General features: G+C 37.3%; 1 protein-coding gene across 5 annotated transcripts in view; it reads left to right on the top strand.

Annotated features, from left to right (window-relative positions):
- SIK2 (salt inducible kinase 2) overlaps positions 1-21,444 on the top strand; it is a 136,122-nt gene that overhangs the window by 11,637 nt on the left and 103,041 nt on the right. For all 5 annotated transcript variants that reach the window (XM_053593085.1, XM_053593086.1, XM_053593084.1 and 2 more), the window contains exons 2-3: positions 1,454-1,570; positions 4,392-4,455. In XM_053593085.1, coding sequence (XP_053449060.1) covers positions 1,454-1,570; positions 4,392-4,455 — 181 coding nt within the window. The remainder of the gene's footprint in view (positions 1-1,453; positions 1,571-4,391; positions 4,456-21,444) is intronic.

Consider the following 21,444-nt stretch of genomic DNA (forward strand, 5'->3'; position numbering starts at 1 on the left):
TATTGTTACAATAAAGTAAGCTAGTTTTTAAGAAGATCATAAGGAAAAGAAAACACATGTACCGTTCATTAAGTGGAAACTGGTCATCCTAAAGCTCTTCACCCTTGTCCCCACAGTGAGTAGCTGGGGAGGAGGAGGAGGAGGAGGAGGAGGAAGAGTTATCTCCAGGGTGGACAAACATCTGTGCACAAGTGGACCAGGCAGTTCAAATCATATTGTAGAAGGCTCAGTTGTAATTGTATAAACAGGAGACAGAGGAAATTAAGTGAATTGACAAGCTGAGTCCGATTTTCCTGGATACCTTTTGGGAGTATTGAACTGTTTTATTTTAGCACGTATAATAGTCGATATATTACAAATTGATATATATTTGTAATATGAATCAATATATGGGCTGAATTGTGTTCAGAGTTCTTTTTGATAGATTGTGAAATACATTTTAGAATTTCCTCAAAATGTGTTACATTTGGGTAGTTGCCAATTATCTGAAAAATTTATTTAAATCAGAATGCTATATTCCTAACCAAATAAAATAAATAACTGATTTTTAAAAATTAGTTCTTTTTAGTTTCATCAGGGAAAAAAGTGTGCAATTGTTGAATTCTGAATATTTATTTGCCTTGAAATGTAATTCCTTCAGATTATTAACCTTGGGATTGTTTGGAATCCTATCTGTTTATAACAGAATGAGGCCACATTTTCTGAAATCACATTCATTTTAGAAAGTTAAAAGTTGGTATAATTAGTAACATTTTGGGTTTTGCACTTTGATCTTTAAAACAAAATTTAATCCAGTTGGTACTTTTCGTTTGGTGAGTTTTAACACTTAGTATTCAGCTTTATTCTAGACAGGTATGTCTTGTATGTTCTTTGGACTCTATCAGTTCTAGAAAGGTAGTATTTTAGTACAATAGAAACTGTTTTCTGAACTGTCTCCTGCTTGGCTGATCATTTCTTTATAGATACTTTACAATGGGATGATAACTAGTTGAAATAGTTACTAGTTTAATAAAGATTTTATTTATCCAGTTTTTTTTTTTTTTTTTTGTAGTTTTTGCCCGGGGCTGGGTTTGAACACACTGCCTCCGGTATATGGGGCCGGCACCCTACTCCTTTGAGCCACAGGCACCGCCCTTTATTTCTCCAGTTTTTACATGAAGTAAAAAGGTATTACAGTTGTACTGAAAGAGAAATATGCTTTATTCAAGTAACTTTGCAGAGTCATTCTTCATAGCACAGTAAAGACTGCCAAACAGAATTTTCTGCAGCTCTTTACACTGGTATCAGTTTAAGAAACATTTGTTGAATGAATGAATATTGAATTTAAACTAGCTATCATCAGTGTCACAGGCACCTGCAAGCAAAGAGGCGTGTCATTTATTGATAGCATTCTTAATTGCAAAATGTCAACCTCTTGTATATTAATTGTGTTTATTTGTGTTCTGGTATGCAGGTGGCGATAAAAATAATAGATAAATCTCAGCTGGATGCAGTGAACCTTGAGAAAATCTACCGAGAAGTACAAATAATGAAAATGTTAGACCACCCCCACATAATCAGACTTTATCAGGTATGAGTCAGCCTCACATCTCTCCACTCAGCCCATATTCGCACTTTATTTTGCATCATGATTTTCCCTTTCATGCTAGTTTTTCTAGTCTATAAACGAAAGATAAATATAAGCTTTTATTAAAATGAGTACATCCATTTTTCTATGTTATCTTTTAATTAAAGATTTTAAAATCAGAAACTGGTAACTTAATTTTGAGTTGTTGCTCAGACTGAAAGTTATTTATTTTAAAAGTTTACAATTGTGTATTTATGATACCCCGCTGGGTTTTGGTGATGGTACCTTAAAAGCATATGGCCGTTTTGCTCATTTAAAAAGCAAAAGTGTTTATGGTTTATGACATACAAAAGCTAAAGTGATATATTACTCAGTAGCATACTTTGTAATATGTAGAGGTGAATTTTTTTAGCTTTTATCAGATAAAGTAAAGGAACCACTTTTTAAATTAATTAATTTATTTATTTAAGTTTTTGAGATAGAGTCTCACTTTTGTCGCCTTCCATAGAGTGCTGTGATGTCATAGCTCACAGCAACCTCAAACTCTTTGGCTCAAGTAATTCTCTTGCTTCAGCCTCCCAAGTAGCTGGGACTACAAGCACCCGCCACAACTCCAGCTATTTTTAGGGACTGGGTCTCCCTCTTGCTCAGGCTGGTCTCGAACCTATGAACTCAGGGCAATCCACCCTCCTCAGCCTCCCAGAGTGCTAGGATTATAAGCATGAGCCACAGCTCCTGGCCTGAACCACTTTTTAAAAAAACAACTTTATTAAGATAATTTTTATAAAATAAATTGTACCTATTTTAAGCATAAGCCATGTTTTTTTATTTTATTTTTTTATTTTTTATTTTTTTTTAATTTTTGTTTAGCAGGCCCCAAGCAGGTTCAAACCTGCCACCCCTGCTATATGGGACTGGGGGCTCTAACCAGTGAGCTATGGGCAACCCCTAAGCCATGGTTTTTTAAAAGGAATGTTTTTTCAAGTTTTAAAAGAGTAATTCATGTTTAAGAATGATGATATAAAACATTTTAACATTTGTATTTATTAATATGTAGAATTTGTCTATTAGAAAAATTTAAAACTGAAATAATTTGAGTATGCTGGCCTGTCACTTTGTTCTCCAAAGTAGGATGTGTGAATTCATGGTAGTTGACTACGCCTCTGCTGGCTTATGAGAGTTGATTGTTAGATTTTCAGAAGTTTTGCAGGCTAATTAATATTACATTAATAACTTAAAATCAGCATTGGTAGGAATATTTACACCATAGAAATTGGCTTATAAATCAGGGCCTTTTTTTTTTCCTCTCAAAGAGCTGATTTATAGGCACATTGCTGTGTGCAGTCAAATGGATAAATGTCCTTGGGAGAATAAGAAGAAATTATTACTATTTCTTGCTATGTTTATTGTTTTTATTTGTCTTCTTGTATGCATTTATAATGTATAATGTTGGCACATATGTGCTGTTTATATGTCTGTATATATACATAAATGCTTATATCCACGCATGTATGTGAACATATACCTGCATATATGTATACATATCTGTGGCTAAACTACTGTTATTGGTAGAGATTTGTGAGTTAAAAAATGTAGAGATATGCTTGCTAAGAATGAGAGGCAGTGATGTCCCACTTAAAACGTTTCCTAAAAATTCTCAAACTACAGAGTCCTCTTAGATCAAATCTAAATATATATCAGATTAGCCAGGTGTGGTGCCATGTTGGGATGTTGAGGCAGGAGTATTTCTTGAGCCTGGGAGTTTGAGGCCACAGTATGCCGTGATAACACCTTTGAATAACCTCTGTACTCTAGCCTGGGCAACATAGCAAGACCCCATCTCTTTAAAAACATGTCATGTTCTTCAAAGTCACTGATGAACCATAAGCTAAAGATAAAAAAAAAACTATGATGATTCACATAATTCTGTCTTTATTTGAACTAAATAACTGGTTAAAATTGATACACTATTTGATTTGTTTAACCAAATTATAGGTTGCTCTTAGTATTCTGGTCTGGGCAATAGCCCTAAACCTACATCTTAAAGCAAAATTAGTTTTCAGCCTTTCAGTAGATAGCAGATAAAGAGTGTTACAGAGAAGGAGTCTAAAACTTGTTCATGTTAAATCTAAAATTTAATTTTCTTTCTAAACAGACATCTGTTCATGTAGTTTGAAAAATCAAATTTGTGACAATGACACTCTTTCTGAACCTAAAAAAATTCAATAAAAGTGTATAGCAGCAAAGCTACAAAGATGAAACTTTTGAACCATGTTTTAAGATTACAGTACTTTGTAACAATATTAAAGTATAATAGGAATATCACATTGTGCCAGATTTGCTAGAGTACAGGGCAGATAAACTAAATTCTTTTATTCTTTTGTTAATCAGAATCTACTGTTAAAGGACAGGGCTAGAAAAATCAGTAAGAACATGTTGAAAAGTTGACGTTCAAAACTCCTATTACCTCTGTTAGTACGTCTCAGACTTTAATATGCACAAAAATCACCTGGTGATTTTGTTAAAATGTAAATTCTAATTCTGTACTATGGCATGGGGACTGAGATGATCTGATGGAGATGGTCTGCATCAGTTAGTTTTATCTCTAATGCAAGCCTGGACAGTGCTGATTAATGGACCATGCTTAGAAGGGCAAAGATGTAGATTTTTCAAAAAATGTTTCTATGAAGATATTGGCAGGCTTGTAAACTTTGCCACCTTTGGAACTGTTTTATGAGTAGTTTCAATTTAGGTAACCCCATAGAATGTTGTAGTAGATTGCAGTACTTTCCTGTCAAACTAATATGCACCTATTTACCAATAGGTAATGGAGACCAAAAGTATGTTGTACCTTGTGACAGAATATGCCAAAAATGGAGAAATTTTTGGTAAGTTTTTTATAAATTTGGAAAGGTCAATTATCTGCATGAATGGGAGTATTTTCAGTTGATTTTTTTATTTTTTTATTTTTTTTTTTTGCTTATTTAAGACTTGGTAGTATGAGTTAGAAACTTTTTATTAGGATATGATAAAATATCCAGTAAACTAAAAAACATGGAATGTAATGTATTTCCTTATGTTTATGATATGTGTTAAAGGTGCTTCTTAATCCTCTCATCTGTCCTAAAGAGATTGGAGAATCAAGGATGGGAAGAAATTTTCAGTCTTACTGCAAGGGAGATTTTGTTTTCTTTTATCTTCTTTTTTACCTTTCTTTCCAAGGGAAAGATCAGTCACAAACATTTATTGAGTTCCTCCTGTGTCTCAGTCATTTTTCTAGGTATTGGGATACAGTGGTGTCTTAAAAACCACAATCTCTGTTACTGTGGATCTTACAGTTTAGTAAGGTGTTCATATATTTGTAAGGCTCAAGCACGTCTCTAGCCGTCTCTGGGACTAGGTTCCATTACATCTAAGAAGAAAGTATTTGACTAATTATTCTCTATGACCCCCTGTAGCCCTTACAAATTATGAACATTCTATTCGGACTTTCACCTAAAGTATCTATGTATTTTTACTCTGCGAAGCCAGAATGCTAAACTTGAATTTAAATCCGGAATTATTTCTTGCACAGCTTTATTGAGGAATAATTTACATACAATAAATTGCACATATTTAATGTATATAATCTAAGTTTTGATACACATTTGTGTTACTGTCATCATGATCAAAATATCCATCCCTTTCCAAAGTTTCTTTGTACCCTCTTTGTAACTTTCTCGCTCCATCCCTTACTCAGGCAACTACTGATGTGTTATCTGCCCCTAAAGATTAAGTTTGTATTTTTTAGAGTTTTATATAAATATAATCATAGAGAATGTACTCTTTCTGTCTGGTTTCTTTCCCTCAGTATAATTATTTTGAGATTCATCCATTTAATTCTGTTAAATTTAGTTCTCATCCATATAATTTCTTTTTATTGTAAAATAAACGAAATTTCTTTTTATTACAAGTAGTATTTTTTTTATTTCCGTAAGGCAATCTTCCTTGGAATGTACACACATTAGTATTCCTTTATTTTGATTTGTTCATTCATTCATCTGTTGATAGACATTTGGGTTGGTTTTAGTTTTGGGCTGTTATTTGTAAGTTGCTACGAACATTGATGTACAGGTCTTTAACTTACACAGTCTACCTTCGAGCAGTTTCTAACACTTCACATATAGAATAAGAACCTTACAATAATGTACTTTTATTTTGGCCCTCCTGGCTTTTCTGTTCTCATTGTCATATTTTACTTACACTTACTTTATAAAACAATATGGTATTGTTATTATTCTTTAAACAATCAATTATCTTTTAAGGAGATTTCAATTTTGTTTTTAAAATTATGTATATTTACCAGTGTCATTTGCCATTTCTGTATTTCTACATGAAGCCTGCATATTTTCATCTTCATTCTTTTGTGCAGATACGTATCTTCATCAAGTGCCATTTTCCTTTTGTCTGAAGGATTTTCTTAAGTGTTTCTTGTAGGTGTGTGCTGGTGATGAAAGCACTCAGTCTTTGTATGTCTGAAATCATCTTTATTTTGTCTTTGTTTTTCAAAAATACTTTCACTAGGTATAGAATTCTAGACTGACCTTTTTTTCTTTCAATATTTTAAAGACGTTGTGTCTTTGTCCTCTCATTTGTACTATTTCCTACAGGAAATCTGCTGTCACTGCCATCTTTTTCTTTATGCTGCTGTATGTAATGTGCCTTTTTTCTCTGGCTGCTTTTAAGAATTTCTGTTTATTATTGGTTTCAACACTTTAATTATGATGACAATTTGTGTGGTTTTATGATTTGTTACGTTTGATGTTCATTGAGCTTCCTGGATCTGCGAATGTACTGTTTTCATTAAATTTGGAAAAATTTCAGCCATTATTTTCTCATTTTTCAGTCCTACCTCTCTCTCCTCTCCTTCAGACTTCAGTCAAATGGATATAAGCCTGTTTGAAATTGTCCCAGAGCTCACTGATGCCTCCTTTGTGTTTTTAAAAACTTCTTTTTCTCTCTGCATTTCATTCTGGATGGTTGCTACAGTACTTCTCTGTCTTCCAGTTCACTAATCTTTTCCTCTGTGATGTCTAATTTGCCATTAATCCCATTCCATGTATTTTTCATCTCAGACACCGTAGTTTTCTTCTCTGCCAACTTGACTAGGACCCTGATTATTCCTTCCACATCGTTACTCAGTTTTTTGAACACCTGGAATACAGTTATAATAGCTTCCACTGTGCATATTTGCTAATGCTGGTTTCTCTGTCCGTTCTGGATCAGTTTTAGTTGGGTGATGTTTCTCCTCAGTTTTAGTTATATTTTCATGCTTCTTTACTACATGCCTGGTAGTGTTTGATTGGATGCCAGACACTGCCGATTTTACCTTGAACACCACATATTTTTGTGTTACTTTAAATTCTCTTGAGCTTTGTTCTGGATGCAGTTAAGTTACTTGGGAGTAGGTTGATCCTGCCTTTTACAGTGGGACCAGTGCTTAGTCTGAGTCTGATTATTTCCCACTTCTGAGTACCCTGAGGACTTTCTTTAGCTTGACCAATAGGAATAAGCACTGTCCTTGCTCTGTGTAAGTGCTGGGCATCGTTCTCTCTCAGCCTCTCAAATGGTTCTTTTTCTGGCCTTGGGCAGTTCAGTACTCCTGCCGGTCAGTACTCTCTGAATGTTCAGAGCGTCCCGCTGCAGACCTCTGGAGTTCTCATGGTACCTCTTTCTTCTATAGGACTCTGTCTTGTGACTTCTCTCCTGTTCTCCCCAGGCTGTCAGTTCTGTCTTCTCAATTCAAGGACATTGCTGGCCCCCAGGTGTCCCCTCCCTATGCTGTGGCCTAGAAAGCCTCCCGAGGCATTAGTTGGGACCTTTATGGCCTCACCTCATTTGTTGCCTGTTTCTCAGAGACCATTCTTCTTTTTTGCCTGAATTCCAGTGTCTTATAAACCACTGTCTCATATATTCTGTGCTTTTGTTGTAGTTGGTGTAGGAAGGTTGTTTCACGCAAGAAAGTAAATGGGGTCCCTGTTACTCCATCTTAGCCTAAAGCAGAATTCTCTATCCTCTCAAAATTATTGTTAATTTTAGGTATTTTAAGGAGAATAATATACACTTTCATAGTTTTGAAAAGTACCATTTGCAGTTGAATTAAATAGTTCTGATTAAGCTCCTTGTGTTTCAGGAAAGATTGTCTGAAAAAAATTCCTTTCTTATTTTTTTAATGCTACTGCTTAATGAGCTTGCTTTAATTCTTAAGATATTTGTGTCACCTAGTAGCGTCTTTTTTTCAGATTAATATCAGGGTACAAATGATTTTTTTGCATTGTTTGAATTTGTTAGGTAAAGTCCAAGTTGTAGTTGTGCCCCTCACCCTAGAGGTGAGCCGTATACCCTGACATTGTGCCTGTTAGGTGGGAGCACACCACTCCTCCTCCCCACACTTGAATTTCATTGTGTTTTTCTGTTGTGTGACTGTATATTTGTTCATCTGCTGGTTTCATATTAGTATTGAGTACAGTGGATACTTGCTTTTCCATTGTTGTGATATTTTACTAAGAAGAATGTTCTCCAACTCTTATCTAGGTTAATACAAAAGATGTGAAGTCTCTATCTTCCTTTTTTTTTTAATAGTTTTTTTATTGTTGGAGATTCATTGAGAGTACAAGAAACCAGGTTACACTGATTGCATTTGTTAAGTAAAGTCCCTCTTACAATCATGTCTTGCCCCCCAAAGGTGTGGCACACACCAAGGTGCCACCCCTCTCCCTCCTTCCCTCTCTCTGCTCTTCCTTTCCCCACCCCTCCCTCCTTTCTCTCTCTGCTCTCCCCTTCCCCCACTGTGTCCTTAATTGTCATTAATTGTCCTCATATCAAAATTGAGTACATAGGATTCATGTCTCTCCATTCTTGTGATGCTTTACTAAAAATAATGTGTTCCACTTCCATCCAGGTTAATATGAAGCCTGTAAAGTCTCCATCTTTTTAATGGCTGAATAGTATTCCATGGTGTACATATACCACAGCTTGTTAATCCATTCCTGGGTTGGTGGGCATTTAATCTGTTTCCACATTTTGGCAATTGTAAATTGGGCTACAATAAACAGTCTAGTGCAAGTGTCCTTATGATAAAAGGATTTTTTGCCTTCTGGGTAGATGCCCAGTAATGGAATTGCAGGATCAAATGGGAGGTCTAGCTTGAGTGCTTTAAGGTTTCTCCATACTTCCTTCCAAAAAGGTTGTATTAGTTTGCAGTCCCACCAGCAGTGTAAAAGTGTTCCCTTCTCTCCACATCCACGCCAGCATCTGCAGTTTTGAGATTTTGTGATGTGGGCCATTCTCACTGGGGTTAGATGGTATCTCAGGGTGGTTTTGATTTGTATTTCTCTAATAAATAGGGATGATGAACATTTTTTCATATGTTTGTTAGCCATTCGTCTGTCTTCTTTAGAGAAGGTTCTATTCACGTCTCTTGCTCATTGATATATGGGATTGTTGGCTTTTTTCATGTGAATTAGTGTGAGTTCTCTATAGATCCTAGTTATCAAGCCTTTATCTGATTCAAAATATGCAAATATCCTTTCCCATTGTGTAGGTTGTCGATTTGCTTTGGTTGTTGTCTCCTTAGCTGTACAGAAACTTTTCAGTTCAATGAAGTATCATTTGTTTATTTATGTTGTTGTTGCAATTGCCATGGCAGTCTTCTTCATGAGGTCTTTCCCTATGCCAATATCTTCCATTGTTTTTCCTATGCTTTCTTTGAGGATTTTTATTGTTTCATGCCTTACATTTAAGTCTTTTATCCATCTGGAATCTATTTTTTGTGAGTGGAGAAAGGTGTGGGTCCAGATTCAGTCTTTCACATGTGGATATCCAGTTCTCCCAGCACCATTTATTGAATAGGGAGTCTTTCCCCCAAGGTATGTTCTTGATTGGTTTATCGAAGATTAGGTGGTTGTAAGATGTTAGTTCATTTCCTGGTTTTCTATTCAATTCCAAATGTCTCTGTCTCTATTTTTGTGCCAGTACCATGCTGTCTTGAGCACTATGGCTTTGTAGTACAGCCTAAAATCTGGTATGGTGATGCCCCCAGCTTTGTTCTTATTACTAAGAACTGCCTTAGCTATACGGATTTCTTCTGGTTCCATACAAAATGCAGAATCATTTTTTCCAAATCTTGAAAGTACGGTGTTGGTATTTTAACAGGAATGGCATTGATAGGTAGATTGCTTTGGGAAGTATAGACATCTTAACAATGTTGATTCTTCCCAGCCATGGTATGTTCTTCCATTTGTTAATATCCTCTGCTATTTCCTTTCTTAGGATTTCATAGTTTTCTTTATAGAGGTCCTTCACCTCCTTTGTTAGGTATATTCCTAGGTATTTCATTTTCTTTGAAGCTATGGTGAAGGGAGTTGTGTCCTTAATTAGCTTCTCATCTGGACTGTTATTGGCATATATAAAGGCAACTGACTTGTGAACATTGATTTTATATCCTGAAATGTTACTGTATTTTTTGATGACTTCCAGGAGTCTTGTGGTTGATTCTTTGGGATTCTCTAAGTATAAGATCATGTCATCAGCAAAGAGAGAGTGTTTGACCTCCTCTGTTCCTATTTGGATTCCCTTTATTTCCTTATTGTATTGGCTAGAACTTACAGCACTGCGTTGAATAGGACAACCTTGTCTGGTTCCAGTTCTAAGAGGAAAAGCTTTCAGTTTTACTCCATTCAGTAAAATGTTAGCTTTGGGTTTGTCATAGATAGCTTCAATCGGCTTCAGAAATGTGCCACCTATGCCTATACTCTTCAGTGTTCTGATTAGAAAAGGATTCTGGATTTTATTGAATGCTTTTTCTGCATCTATTGAGAGGATCATATGATCTTTATTTTTGCCTCTGTTAATATGGTGGATAACGTTTATGGACTTGCATATGTTAAACCAGCCTTGCATCCCTGGGATGAAACCTACTTGATCATGATGTATGACTTTTTTGATGATAAGCTGTAATCTATTGGCTAGGATTTTGTTGAGAATTTTTGCATGTATATTCATTAGTGAAATTGGTCTGAAATTCTCCTTTTTAGTTTGGTCTTTTCCTGGTTTTGGTATCAGGGTGATGTTTGCTTCGTAGAATATGTTGGGGAAGATTCCTTCTTCCTCAATTTTTTGGAATAGTTTCTGCAGTATGGGAATAAGCTCTTCCTTGAAGGTTTGATAGAATTCTGGTGTGAAGCCATCTGGACCAGGGCATTTTTTGTTGGAAGCTTTTTTATTGTTTCTTTAGTCTCAGTGCTTGAAATTGGTCTGTTCAGAAGCTCTGTTTCTTCCTGACTAAGTCCAGGGAGAGGGTGTGATTCCAAATATTGATCCATTTCCTTTACATTGTCGAATTTCTGGGCATAGAGTTTCTGATAATATTCAGAGATGATCTCTTGTATTCTGTGGCATCAGTTGTAATTTCCCCTTTATCATTTCTGATTGAGGTTACTAGAGATTTTACTTTTCTAGTCTGGCCAAAGTACTTTTCTTAGTCTGGCCAAAGGTTTATCTATTTTATTTATTTTTTCAAAAAACCAACTCCTTGTTTCATTAATTTTCTGAATGATTCTTTTGTTTTCAATTTCATCGATCTCTGATTTAATTTTGGATATTTCTTTTCTTCTACTGGGTTTAGGCTTCAGTTGTTCTCCTTTTTCCAATTCCGTAAGATGGCTTGTGAGTTTGTTGATGTGCTCTCTTTCTGTTTTTCGAATGTAGGCATCTAAAGTGATAGATTTTCCTCTCAAAACTGCTTTTGCAGCATCCCACAGGTTTTCGTATCTTGTGTCTTCATTGTTGTTATGCTCAAGGAAATTAATGATTTCCTGTTTTATTTCTTCCTACACATAACTGTTATTCAACAGAAGGCTGTTTAATTTCTATGCCTTTTTGTGGGGTTGAACGTTTTTGTTGGAGTTGAGTTCCACATTTAGTGTATTGTGGTCTGAGAAGATACAAGGTAAAATTTCAATTCTTTTGATTCTATTGAGGTTTGTTTTATGTCCTAGGATATGATCAATTTTGGAGAATGTTCCATGGGGCGATGAGAAGAATGTATATTCTTTATCTTGGGGATGGAGTGTTCTATATGCGTCTATCAAGCACAGTTGTTCTAGGGTCTCATTTAAGTCCCTTATATCTTTGTTTAATTTTTGTTTAGAGGATCTGTCCAGGTCTATAAGAGGAGTGTTAAAGTTCCCTGTTATTATGGTATTATCGGATATCATATTGCTCAGACTGAGTAAGGTCTGTTTCAAGAATCTGGGAGCATTTAAATTGGGTGCATAAATATTTATGTACTTCTTCTTCATTTTAATTGGGTGCATAAATATTTAAATACTTGTTGTATTTTTCCCTTGACCAATATAAAGTGACCATCTTTGCATTTTTGACTTCAGTTACTTTAAATCCACATATATCTGAAAATAAGATTGCAACTGCTCTTTTCTTCTGAATTCTGTTTGCCTGAAAAATTGTCTTCAAACCCTTAACTTGGAGTTTTAATTTGTCTTTTGAAGCCAGGTGTGTTTCTTGCAGACAGCAAATGGATGGCTTGCGTTTTTTAATCCAGTCAGCCAATTTATGTCTCTTCAGTGGGGAATTCAAGCCATTAACATTTATTGAGATAATTGATACTTGTGGTAGTGTTCTATTCACCTTATTTTGTGAGAGTCCATTGCTTAGTTTTATCTTTTGCATCAGTGTGGAAGTTAGGTTCTGTCCTTTAATTTCTGAGTTCTTACTTGCTGTTGATCAATTGTGATGGTCAGTGTGTAAAACAGGTTGAAGTATTACCTGTAGAGCTGGTCTTGTTGTGGCAAATTTCCTCAATGTTTGTATATCAGTAAATGATTTGATTTCTCCGTCAATTTTAAAGCTTAGCTTAGCAAGATACAGAATTCTGGGCTGGAAATTGTTCTGTTTAAGTAGATTAAAGGTAGATGACCATTGTCTCCTTGCTTGGAAAGTTTCATTAGGGAAGTCTGTGGTCACTCTGATGAATTTGCCCCTGTAGGTGAACTGGCGCTTACTCCTGGCAGCTTGCAGAATCATTTCTTTTGTCTTAACTGTGGACAGGTTCATCACAATGTGTCTTGGAGAAGCTCGGTTAGAGTTGAGGTGATCTGGGGTCTGATATCCCTCTGAAAGGAGTGTGTCAAAATCTTTGGTGATATTTGGGAAATTTTCATTTATAATATTCTCTAGTATGGCTTCCATTCCCCTGGGGCATTCTTCTTCCCCTTCTGGGATTCCTATAACTCATATGTTTGACCGCTTCATAAAGTCCCATAATTCTGTCAGTGAATGTTCTGCTTTCTCTCTCTTCTTTTCTGCCTCTTTAACTATCTGAGTTACCGCAAGAGTTTTGTCCTCTACCTCTGAGATTCTTTCTTCTGCATGGCCTAACCTGTTGCTGATACTTTCCATTGCATCTTTAAGTTCCCTAATTGACCACTTCAGTTCCTTCAGCTCTGCTATATCCTTTCTATATTCTTCATATTGTTCATCTCTTATTTGATTCTGTTTTTGGATTTTCTTTTGGTTATTTTCCACTTTATCAGCAGTTTTCCTTCATTGTTTCCATCATCTGTATTCTAAATTCCCTTTCTGTCATTCCTAACGTTTCTTTATAGGTGGAATCCTCTGCAGTAGCTACCTCACGGTCCCTTAGAGGGGGTTCCTCTGGACGGTTTTTCATGTTGCCAGGATTTTTCTGCTGATTCTTCCTCATGAGTGATTTCTTTTATCTGTTTCCTTGCTCTTTAGGTTGCTATGCCTCTAGACTAGGGTTTCGATGAAGTCCTTTTGGTGCTGGACCAGAAGGAGGAGAAGTTTGAAGAGCAAGAAGGGAAAAAAGAAAGAGAAAAAAAAAAGAGAGAGAGAGAAAGGAAAGGGGGTGGGTAAAAGGGAGTATTGACAAAAAGAAGAGGAGCACAGACAGAGGGAGACAGCAATATAGGTGTACAGTATGGTACTTTGACCATAAGCCCCAACCTCTGGGGGTGCCGGGTTGGGTGGTTCCCTTGAGGTCAGCAGATCTTTGCTAGCTTGTTGGGACACAGTACCCCACCTCCACCAAATAGAGAGGACAAAAATGCTATAAATCAAACCAAAACAAGCAAACAGAAAACTTTATGGGATAAAATTGGGGGAAAAAACCAAATAATAGAGGTAGAAACACTAGCAAAAGTGAAGATCTAATTGTTGAAAAAGGCAACAAGGGGAAATTATATTTAAAGTAGAAAAATGAAGAAAGAAAAGAAAGAAAAAAAGAAAAAATATATAGGGAAAATGTTGAAATTGAAAAACAAAACAAACAAACAAACAAAAAACACAAAAAAAAACAAAAACAAAGCAGTATATGTATCTTGCTTAATATTGTCTGGGCAACAGTTGTTCTTCTGGGGTATGAGGTGTTAATCACAATGCTGATATGCCTGTACGAGATGGAGACTGGAGGCCTCTGCTGATTTCTCAAACCCCTAAATCTCTCCTCAGCCCTCTTAAAAGGCACTTTAAACTGCTAAACTTGGCTAAGGGGAAACTTTCCCAGGACAGCACTTGTTGCTAGGATCACTCCTGAAGTGGCTGTCCAGTTACCCAGTGTGCCAAAACCCAGTCTCACTCTATGCCCCTGAGGGCTAAGGGTGTAAGGTGGTTCAGTCCCCGCTTTTAGGCTGCTCAGTCACTAGATTACTCGCTCCTGCCTGATCCTTGCTCTGCAACCCTGAGGGCGGAGCTTGCTGGAGCAGTTCTCTCACAATGGCTCCCTGTGGCCCACAGCCAAACACTATTAGCTCCGTCAGGCTCAGTGGCTCAGTCTGGGACCCTAGAAAACACCCAAAGTTCTCCGCACTCCTACCCAAGCTCTCCCAAGGCAGTTTTAACTGAGTACCATGTTCAAAAACACCAAAACAGCTCACAGGTAAGGCCTTTCCAGTTTGCAGTGTCACTGCTACTGTACTTAAAGCTGCTGGAGGGATTAGACAGAACGAGCACACAGAACCACTTGCCAGTTTTCCACTGCTTTTGTCCTCCTCTTGGGATCCAGAAGTCTCTCGCTGACTCCCTGTGTCCTCAAAGGGATGTTTATGGGCAGATCCTACCAGCCAGAGATGCCTGGAGTCTTCTCTCCCCAGACTCACCGTGCCCAGTTGCAAGGAAGCTGTTACTGGGCTGCCATCTTGCTGAGTCTCTATCTTCTTTTATGGCTGCATAGTGCTCCATGGTATACATATACCACAGTTTATTAATCCATTCATAGGTTGATGGGCAGTGTGGTTGATTCCACATCTTGACAATTGTGAATTGAGCTACAGTAAACACCCTAGTGCAGATATCCTTATGTTAAAATAATATTTTTTCTGGGTAGATACCTAGTAATGGGACTGTGGGATCAAATGGAAGTTCTAATTAGTAGCATCATAACTGATGCTGTAATAGAATGGTGTGAGCTCTGACACCAGGTAGATCTGGTTTACATGCTGCCTACGCCATATTAATTATTAACTTACTTTGGTTAAGTGTCTTCCTTTCCTTTCTTTTCTTTTCTTCTTTTGGTTTTTCTTTCTCTTTCTTTCTTTCCTATTCTTTCTTACATTCACTTATTCATTAATTCAGTCTTCCAAGAAATCTTTATTGAAAAACAACTTTGTGTCACATACTGTTCTATGTGGTAAGAAAACTGTAATGACAAAAGTCCTACTCTTGTGGACCTTACATTCTAATTTGGAAGAACGACAAACAAAATTCGTGAATTATTTAGTGTATTAGATGGTGGTAAATGCTATGGAAATAATAAAACAAGGATGAGGGAGGAGCAAGGATAGGAGGCAGGAGAGCTGGTTGCAGTATTACAGTGGTCAGGGAAGGCCTCCGGAGCATTTGGGTGAAGGCTTGAAAGCATAGTCGTTAGATACAGGAGAAAGGAGGCTGTCCAGGGAGAGGCCCTCTGCTTGGTGTGTTCATGAAATAGCAAGGAGGCCAGGATGGCTGAAGAGAAACAGTAAGAGGAAAGGCCAGGAAGAATAGTAGGAGGTGGCACCCGAAAGGTGAGTGGGAGGCAGTGGTAGAACAGATTTTGGTGCTTTTTAGGCAATTGTGAGGATTTTGGCTCATACCTGGCATAAAATTAGGAAGCCGTTTTCAGCAGGGTTTTAGCAGAGAAGCGATTGCTTCTAATTTAACATTTTAGAAGAATCACTGTGGCTGCTGTGCTGAAGATGGAGAGTAGGTAGGAGGCTGCTGCGGTGGTCCAAGTGAAGACGGTGATAGCCTGACCAAGGCAGCAGTGTGGAGGTAGTCATAAGTGGTCAGACTCAAAATGTTTTGCAAGTAGAATCAATAGGATTTCTTGACTGTCAGGAGCCACCTAAGTGTTAAGTATAATTATAGAAAAGAGCAAGGTCGGACCCCTGAGGCACTCGACATTAAAAGGCCAGGAAACCAGCAAAGGAAACAGGGAAGGAGGAAAACTAAGAGCGTGTAATGTCCTGAAACCAAGTGAACCAAGTGTTTTCAGAGGAAAACTAAGAGAGTGTGATGTCCTGAAACCAGGTGAACCAAGTGTTTTCAGAGGGTAGAATGAATATCTTTGACAAATGCTGATAGATCAAGAATGATGAAGACTGACAGTTGACCTTTGTATTTGACAAGTTGCTAAGAGCAATTTTGGCAGAGTGACTTGGCCAAAAGCTAGACAGAAGGGACTTAAGGAGCAAATGAGAGAAGAAAAATGTTGAGAGTAGACAGTTCTTTCAAGGAGTTCTGCTGCAAAGAGGGAGGAAAGAAGGGGGAGGCTGTACACCAGGAGGTTGAGGGGGGTGATGGCTGGAGTTCAGGACTTTGAGACCCGCTTTAGCATGACATCCCATGTCTACTAAAAATAGAAAAAAACTAGCCAGGCATTGTGTTGCACACCTGTAGTCCCAGGTACTCGGAAGGCTAAGGCAAGGGGATTATTTGAGCCCAAGAGTTTGAAGTTGCTGTCAGCTATCATGTCACGACACTCTACCAAGGGCAACATAGTGAGACACTGTCTCAAAAAAGAAAGAAAGAAAGAAAGGAGGGAGAGAGGGAGGGAGGGAGGGAAGGAAGGAGGGAGGGAAGGAAGAGAGGGAGGGAGTTGGTAGGGACACTGGGTTAAGGGAAGGACTTTTAAGTCAAATCTTTTCCTATGGGAATATTTTTATAGCTTTGGACTGCAGTTTTATGAGAAAACTGAAATGGCTGTTGCATAGTCTAAATTGCTCTTTGTTGCTAAGACCTTAAAACAGCTTTGGATCACATTATTGTACATAATTTGAAGCATAACTTGGGAATTCGTAACATACAAAGTTTATTTTTTATGTATAACATCTAGGGTAACTGTGATGTAAGTTCTGGAAAGAAGAATCTGATGTAGATAGAATAGACAGTAAATGCTAGTTATCTTATTTTGTACTGTCTGGTACAGTCAATTTCTTGAACATTGAAGATAATGAATGATAGAATTTAATTTAAAAAGATGATGAAATCTTTGGATAGTCTTCACTAATTTAGAATGGAAAAAAGCATAGTTTAAAGGGAATTTGGAGATCATTTAAGCCAGTTTATTTTTATTTACTTTGACTTTGTCATGCAGCTTGTAGCCCAACAGAACTCATTGTCTTTTCCCACAAAAACTGTTTCTCCCTTTTCCCTTCCTTGGCTTCATCATTTACAAAGTCATCTAAAGTCATCTGGGAAGCTTGGTGACGGTATTGATTCCTCTTCAGATGAAGTTTTAAATCCTGCCTGTTCTGCTTCCTAAATATTTCTCAAAGAAATTCTTGTTTTTTATACCCACTGTCAATGCCTCGAGTCAAGGTCCTTACTCCTTCTTGTCTGTATTGTATAATCATCTCCCAACTTTTGTATTTTATGCTGTCTCCAAAATTATTTTCCTAAGTCACAAACATAATTATTTATCTCTATTTTCTGAGTTTTCTATAATGACCATTAATTACAAAAAAGTTATTTTGAAAATGAGGTAATAGCATGCAAATAGTTTCAGTAAAAGAATTAAAGCTCAGTGTAGATCCTTACGTTACTACTGTTGGCCCTTAGATATCCCTGCTCTTCATTTCTCCTTACAAGGACAGTTCTTTATACCGCCCGTGCTTCCAGGCCGTCTTCATGTGTACACACGTGTAGACACACGCTCTCACTCAGAGCAGCTGGCCTTCATTTTCAGTGTAGCCTGTGGGGATGGGAAGAATTGGACACCATGTTGAGTTGGAGGTAGAAACAAGAGAGATTAGTGACCAAGAAGCGTTAGGGTAAGGAATCCAGCTATGAAAGTAGGAGGGAAAGGAGAGCCGGCAGAAAACCAAAGTGGGCAAAACATTGTTGAAGGGAAGAAAAGACATACTGTAGACTCAGGTAGGTGCAAGCAGAGAACTTTCTGGTAGCCAGCCAGTTTCTGACATGGATCTCATGAGGATATTAAAATAGAAATGAGAAGATGCAATCCAAATAACGTTAATCAAGTAGTGAAAATTATGCACCTTAGGCCCTCTTACCTGAAATTTAGCTGTTAGTAATTTTAGTTACTGGAGGTCAACCATGGCCTGAAAGTATCAAAATACACAGGAAAAGAGACACCACATTCATATAACTTTTATAACAGCACATTGATGTAATTGTTCTATTTTATTATAAGTTATTATTATTAATCTCTCGCTGTGCCTAATGTATCATAGGTATGTATGTATATACAGAAGAGAACACAGTGTGTATAAGTTTTGGTACTATCTGTGGTTTCTTAGAATATATCCCCTGCAGGTAAGGGGGCGGGGGCTACTGTGTAAGATTTTAAGTGAATTGAGCCAAAAATGTTGTAAGTCAATTGGAGGTTTAGGTGAGAAAGAACCATTTGGAGAGTATTGAACTCTGTATTTGAATTATATTTTAAGATTTGTCTTTCAGGCTTATGACTTTGGAATCACTATTTAACTTTACAAGTATTCCTACTCTGTACCAGGAGGATGTTGTGTTCCCTACTTCTTTTCGTTCTTTTAGCTTTGTATTTAGTTGGCTGGTAAATCATACTCGGTGTTCTTTCCAGATGACTTGAAATTAAATCCTTCTGTTTCCCCAGTCATCACCCTGATGTAGGCTTTCATCACTTCACATCTCAATTAGTGAATCCCTCATGTTTTACCAGCTTTCTTCTCCAGTCAAGTACATTTCCATGTAATTCCTGTTTAATCTTCCTAAAACATTATTTAAATTATATCACAACTGTGTTCAATAACCTTCCTATTACTTATTGGATGAAATCCAGATCCCTCAGTCCGCCAATAGAGTATCTCCTCTACTCTAAGTGAATGGATGAAGCCAGCTGTTCCCTGCATATGTCTATTTATTATGCTTAGGTATGGGCAATCAAATGGAAGATTATACTGTCCGCTTCAGTTAATAAATCTGCCTGCCTGCCTTCTTTGCTATTCGTATCTCTTGGGCTGTAGATTTCTTTCTCACAAGTTTTTGTTTTGTGAAAGTTAAACATATACTAGTATTAGTTTAAGGAGTCAAGTAATTCTGCCAGGTTTATTAGAGAAAATAATGTCTCCCATTCTCCTGCCACGGCCACCCCCTCCTCCTCCTCAGAGACAACCACTTTCCCTTCTTCTAGCGATCAGTTTGGAAGTATCCCCATTTCCCTAAGTCATATGCTTATATTGCTATTTCTGAATTTTTCTCTATTTTAGGCACAATCTTTTGAATCCCCTTTGAATTCTAATCCCACCCCCGTATGTTAGAAAGATATGTAAGGATCAGTTGTGGGAAACCTTGACTGTTAGGATAAGGGGTTAAGGTTGTGAGACTAGAGTGGCCACCTGTGAGCCAGGAGGGGATGGTGTGCATAAAGGCATTTTCTTAAGAAAGATACATAATATTCCATGGTGTACATATACCACATGGAATATTATGCAGCCTTAAAGAAAGATGGAGACTTTACCTCTTTCATGTTTACATAGATGGAGCTGGAACATATTCTTCTTAGTAAAGTATCTCAAGAATGGAAGAAAAAGTATCCAATGTACTCAGCCCTACTGTGAAACTAATTTATGGCTTTCACATGAAAGCTATAACCCAGTTATAACCCAAGAATAGGAGGAAGGGGGAAAGGGTGGGGAGGAAGGGGGGAGGTGGGTGGAGGGAGGGTGATTGGTGGGATTACACCTGCGGTGCATCTTACAAGGGTATATGTGAAACTTAGTAAGTGTGGAATATAAATGTCTTAACACAATAACTAAGAAAATGCCAGGAAGGCTATGTTAACCAGTGTGATGAAAATGTGTCAAATGGTCTATAAAACCAGTGTATGGTGCCCCATGATCACATTGATGTACGCAGCTATGATTTAATATTAAAAAATAATAAAAAAAATTAGAAAAAAACCTCAAATAACCTTCTTAAATAAAACAGTTTTCAGCCCCAGGGAAAAAAAAAGAAAGATACATCCAGAAGTGGTGTATAGTCTGAATTAGAGGAGGAAGAAAGACACCATTTAGGAGACTATTTTAATTGTGTAGGTATGAGAAGCTAAATGCCTGGTTAAGATGTTTGTTGTCAGAATCTTGAAAGAGATTTATAAGCAAGAGGCATTTCCGTTTCAAAAAATAACAGCTACTGATATTTATTAAACAATCCCTTTTTGTTGGGTATTATTTAAAGTACTTTATTTATTTAAACCTCACAAAACCTTCTAAGGAGACCAGCCATGGTGGCTCACGCCTGGAGTCCTAGCACTCTGGGAGGCCAAGGCAGGTGTATTGCTTGAACTCACGAGTTTAAGACCAGCCTGAGCAAAAGTGAGACCCTGTCTCTAAAAATAGCCAGGCATTGTGACAGGCGCCTATAGTCCTAGCTACTTGGGAGGCTGAGGAAAGAGAATCACTTGAGCCCAAGAGTTTGAGGTTGCTGTGAGCTGTGATACTACAGCACTCTACCAAGGGTGACAAAGTGAGACTCTATCTGAAAAAGAAAACAGAAAAACCCTCTAATGTTGGCCTTGAATCAGTAATTTGTCCAAAGTCACACAGCAAATAAGTGACAGAGTCTGGATTTGAACTAGGCAGTCCCAGAACCTATACTGTTAATAATTATATTCCATCACCTCTCAAGACTTTAGCCTGTCATTCAGCCTGTCAAGAAGCAAATACCAAGTATTAAAGTTTTAAAGCAAACATGATTAAGGAATATTTATTGGTTGTGTGCTTGAAAATAACATGTAGATCTGTTTTCAGAGTAAAAAATAACAAATTAGATTTTAAATATTCTTTTGGAGATAAAATCAGGGCATCAAGTTTGATATGGACAGTTCACAAATGAAGGTACAGAAGCAAACACAATTCAAAAGAGAACTTAAATTCAGCAACAGAAAGATAAACAACCCAGTTTAGTAAGGGGCAAAAGACTGGATCAGACACATCACAAAACATAATCAGATGCCAAAGAAGCATGTGAAAAACGACCCAACATTATTAGTCATCAGAGAAATGCAAATTAAAAACCACGGTAAGGTAACAGCACCTCAACTAGAATGATTGGAGTTGAGAAGACTTGGCAGTGCTATTAGTGAGGCTGTGAAGCAACTAGACCTTCACTCATCGCTGGTGGGGGTGAGCATGGTACATCCACTTGGAAGCATTGTCTGGCCCTTTCTTAGGAAGTTAAACATACATCTACCCAATTACATAACAGTTCTATTCCTGGGAATTTACCCAAGAAAATGAAAATAAATGTTCATAAAACAATATGTATAAGAATGTTCATAGCAGCCTTTCTTCACGGTCACTCAAAGCAAGAGCAACCCAAAT

This window comes from Nycticebus coucang, chromosome 6 (assembly GCF_027406575.1).
Source record: "Nycticebus coucang isolate mNycCou1 chromosome 6, mNycCou1.pri, whole genome shotgun sequence".
Lineage (NCBI taxonomy): Eukaryota > Metazoa > Chordata > Mammalia > Primates > Lorisidae > Nycticebus > Nycticebus coucang.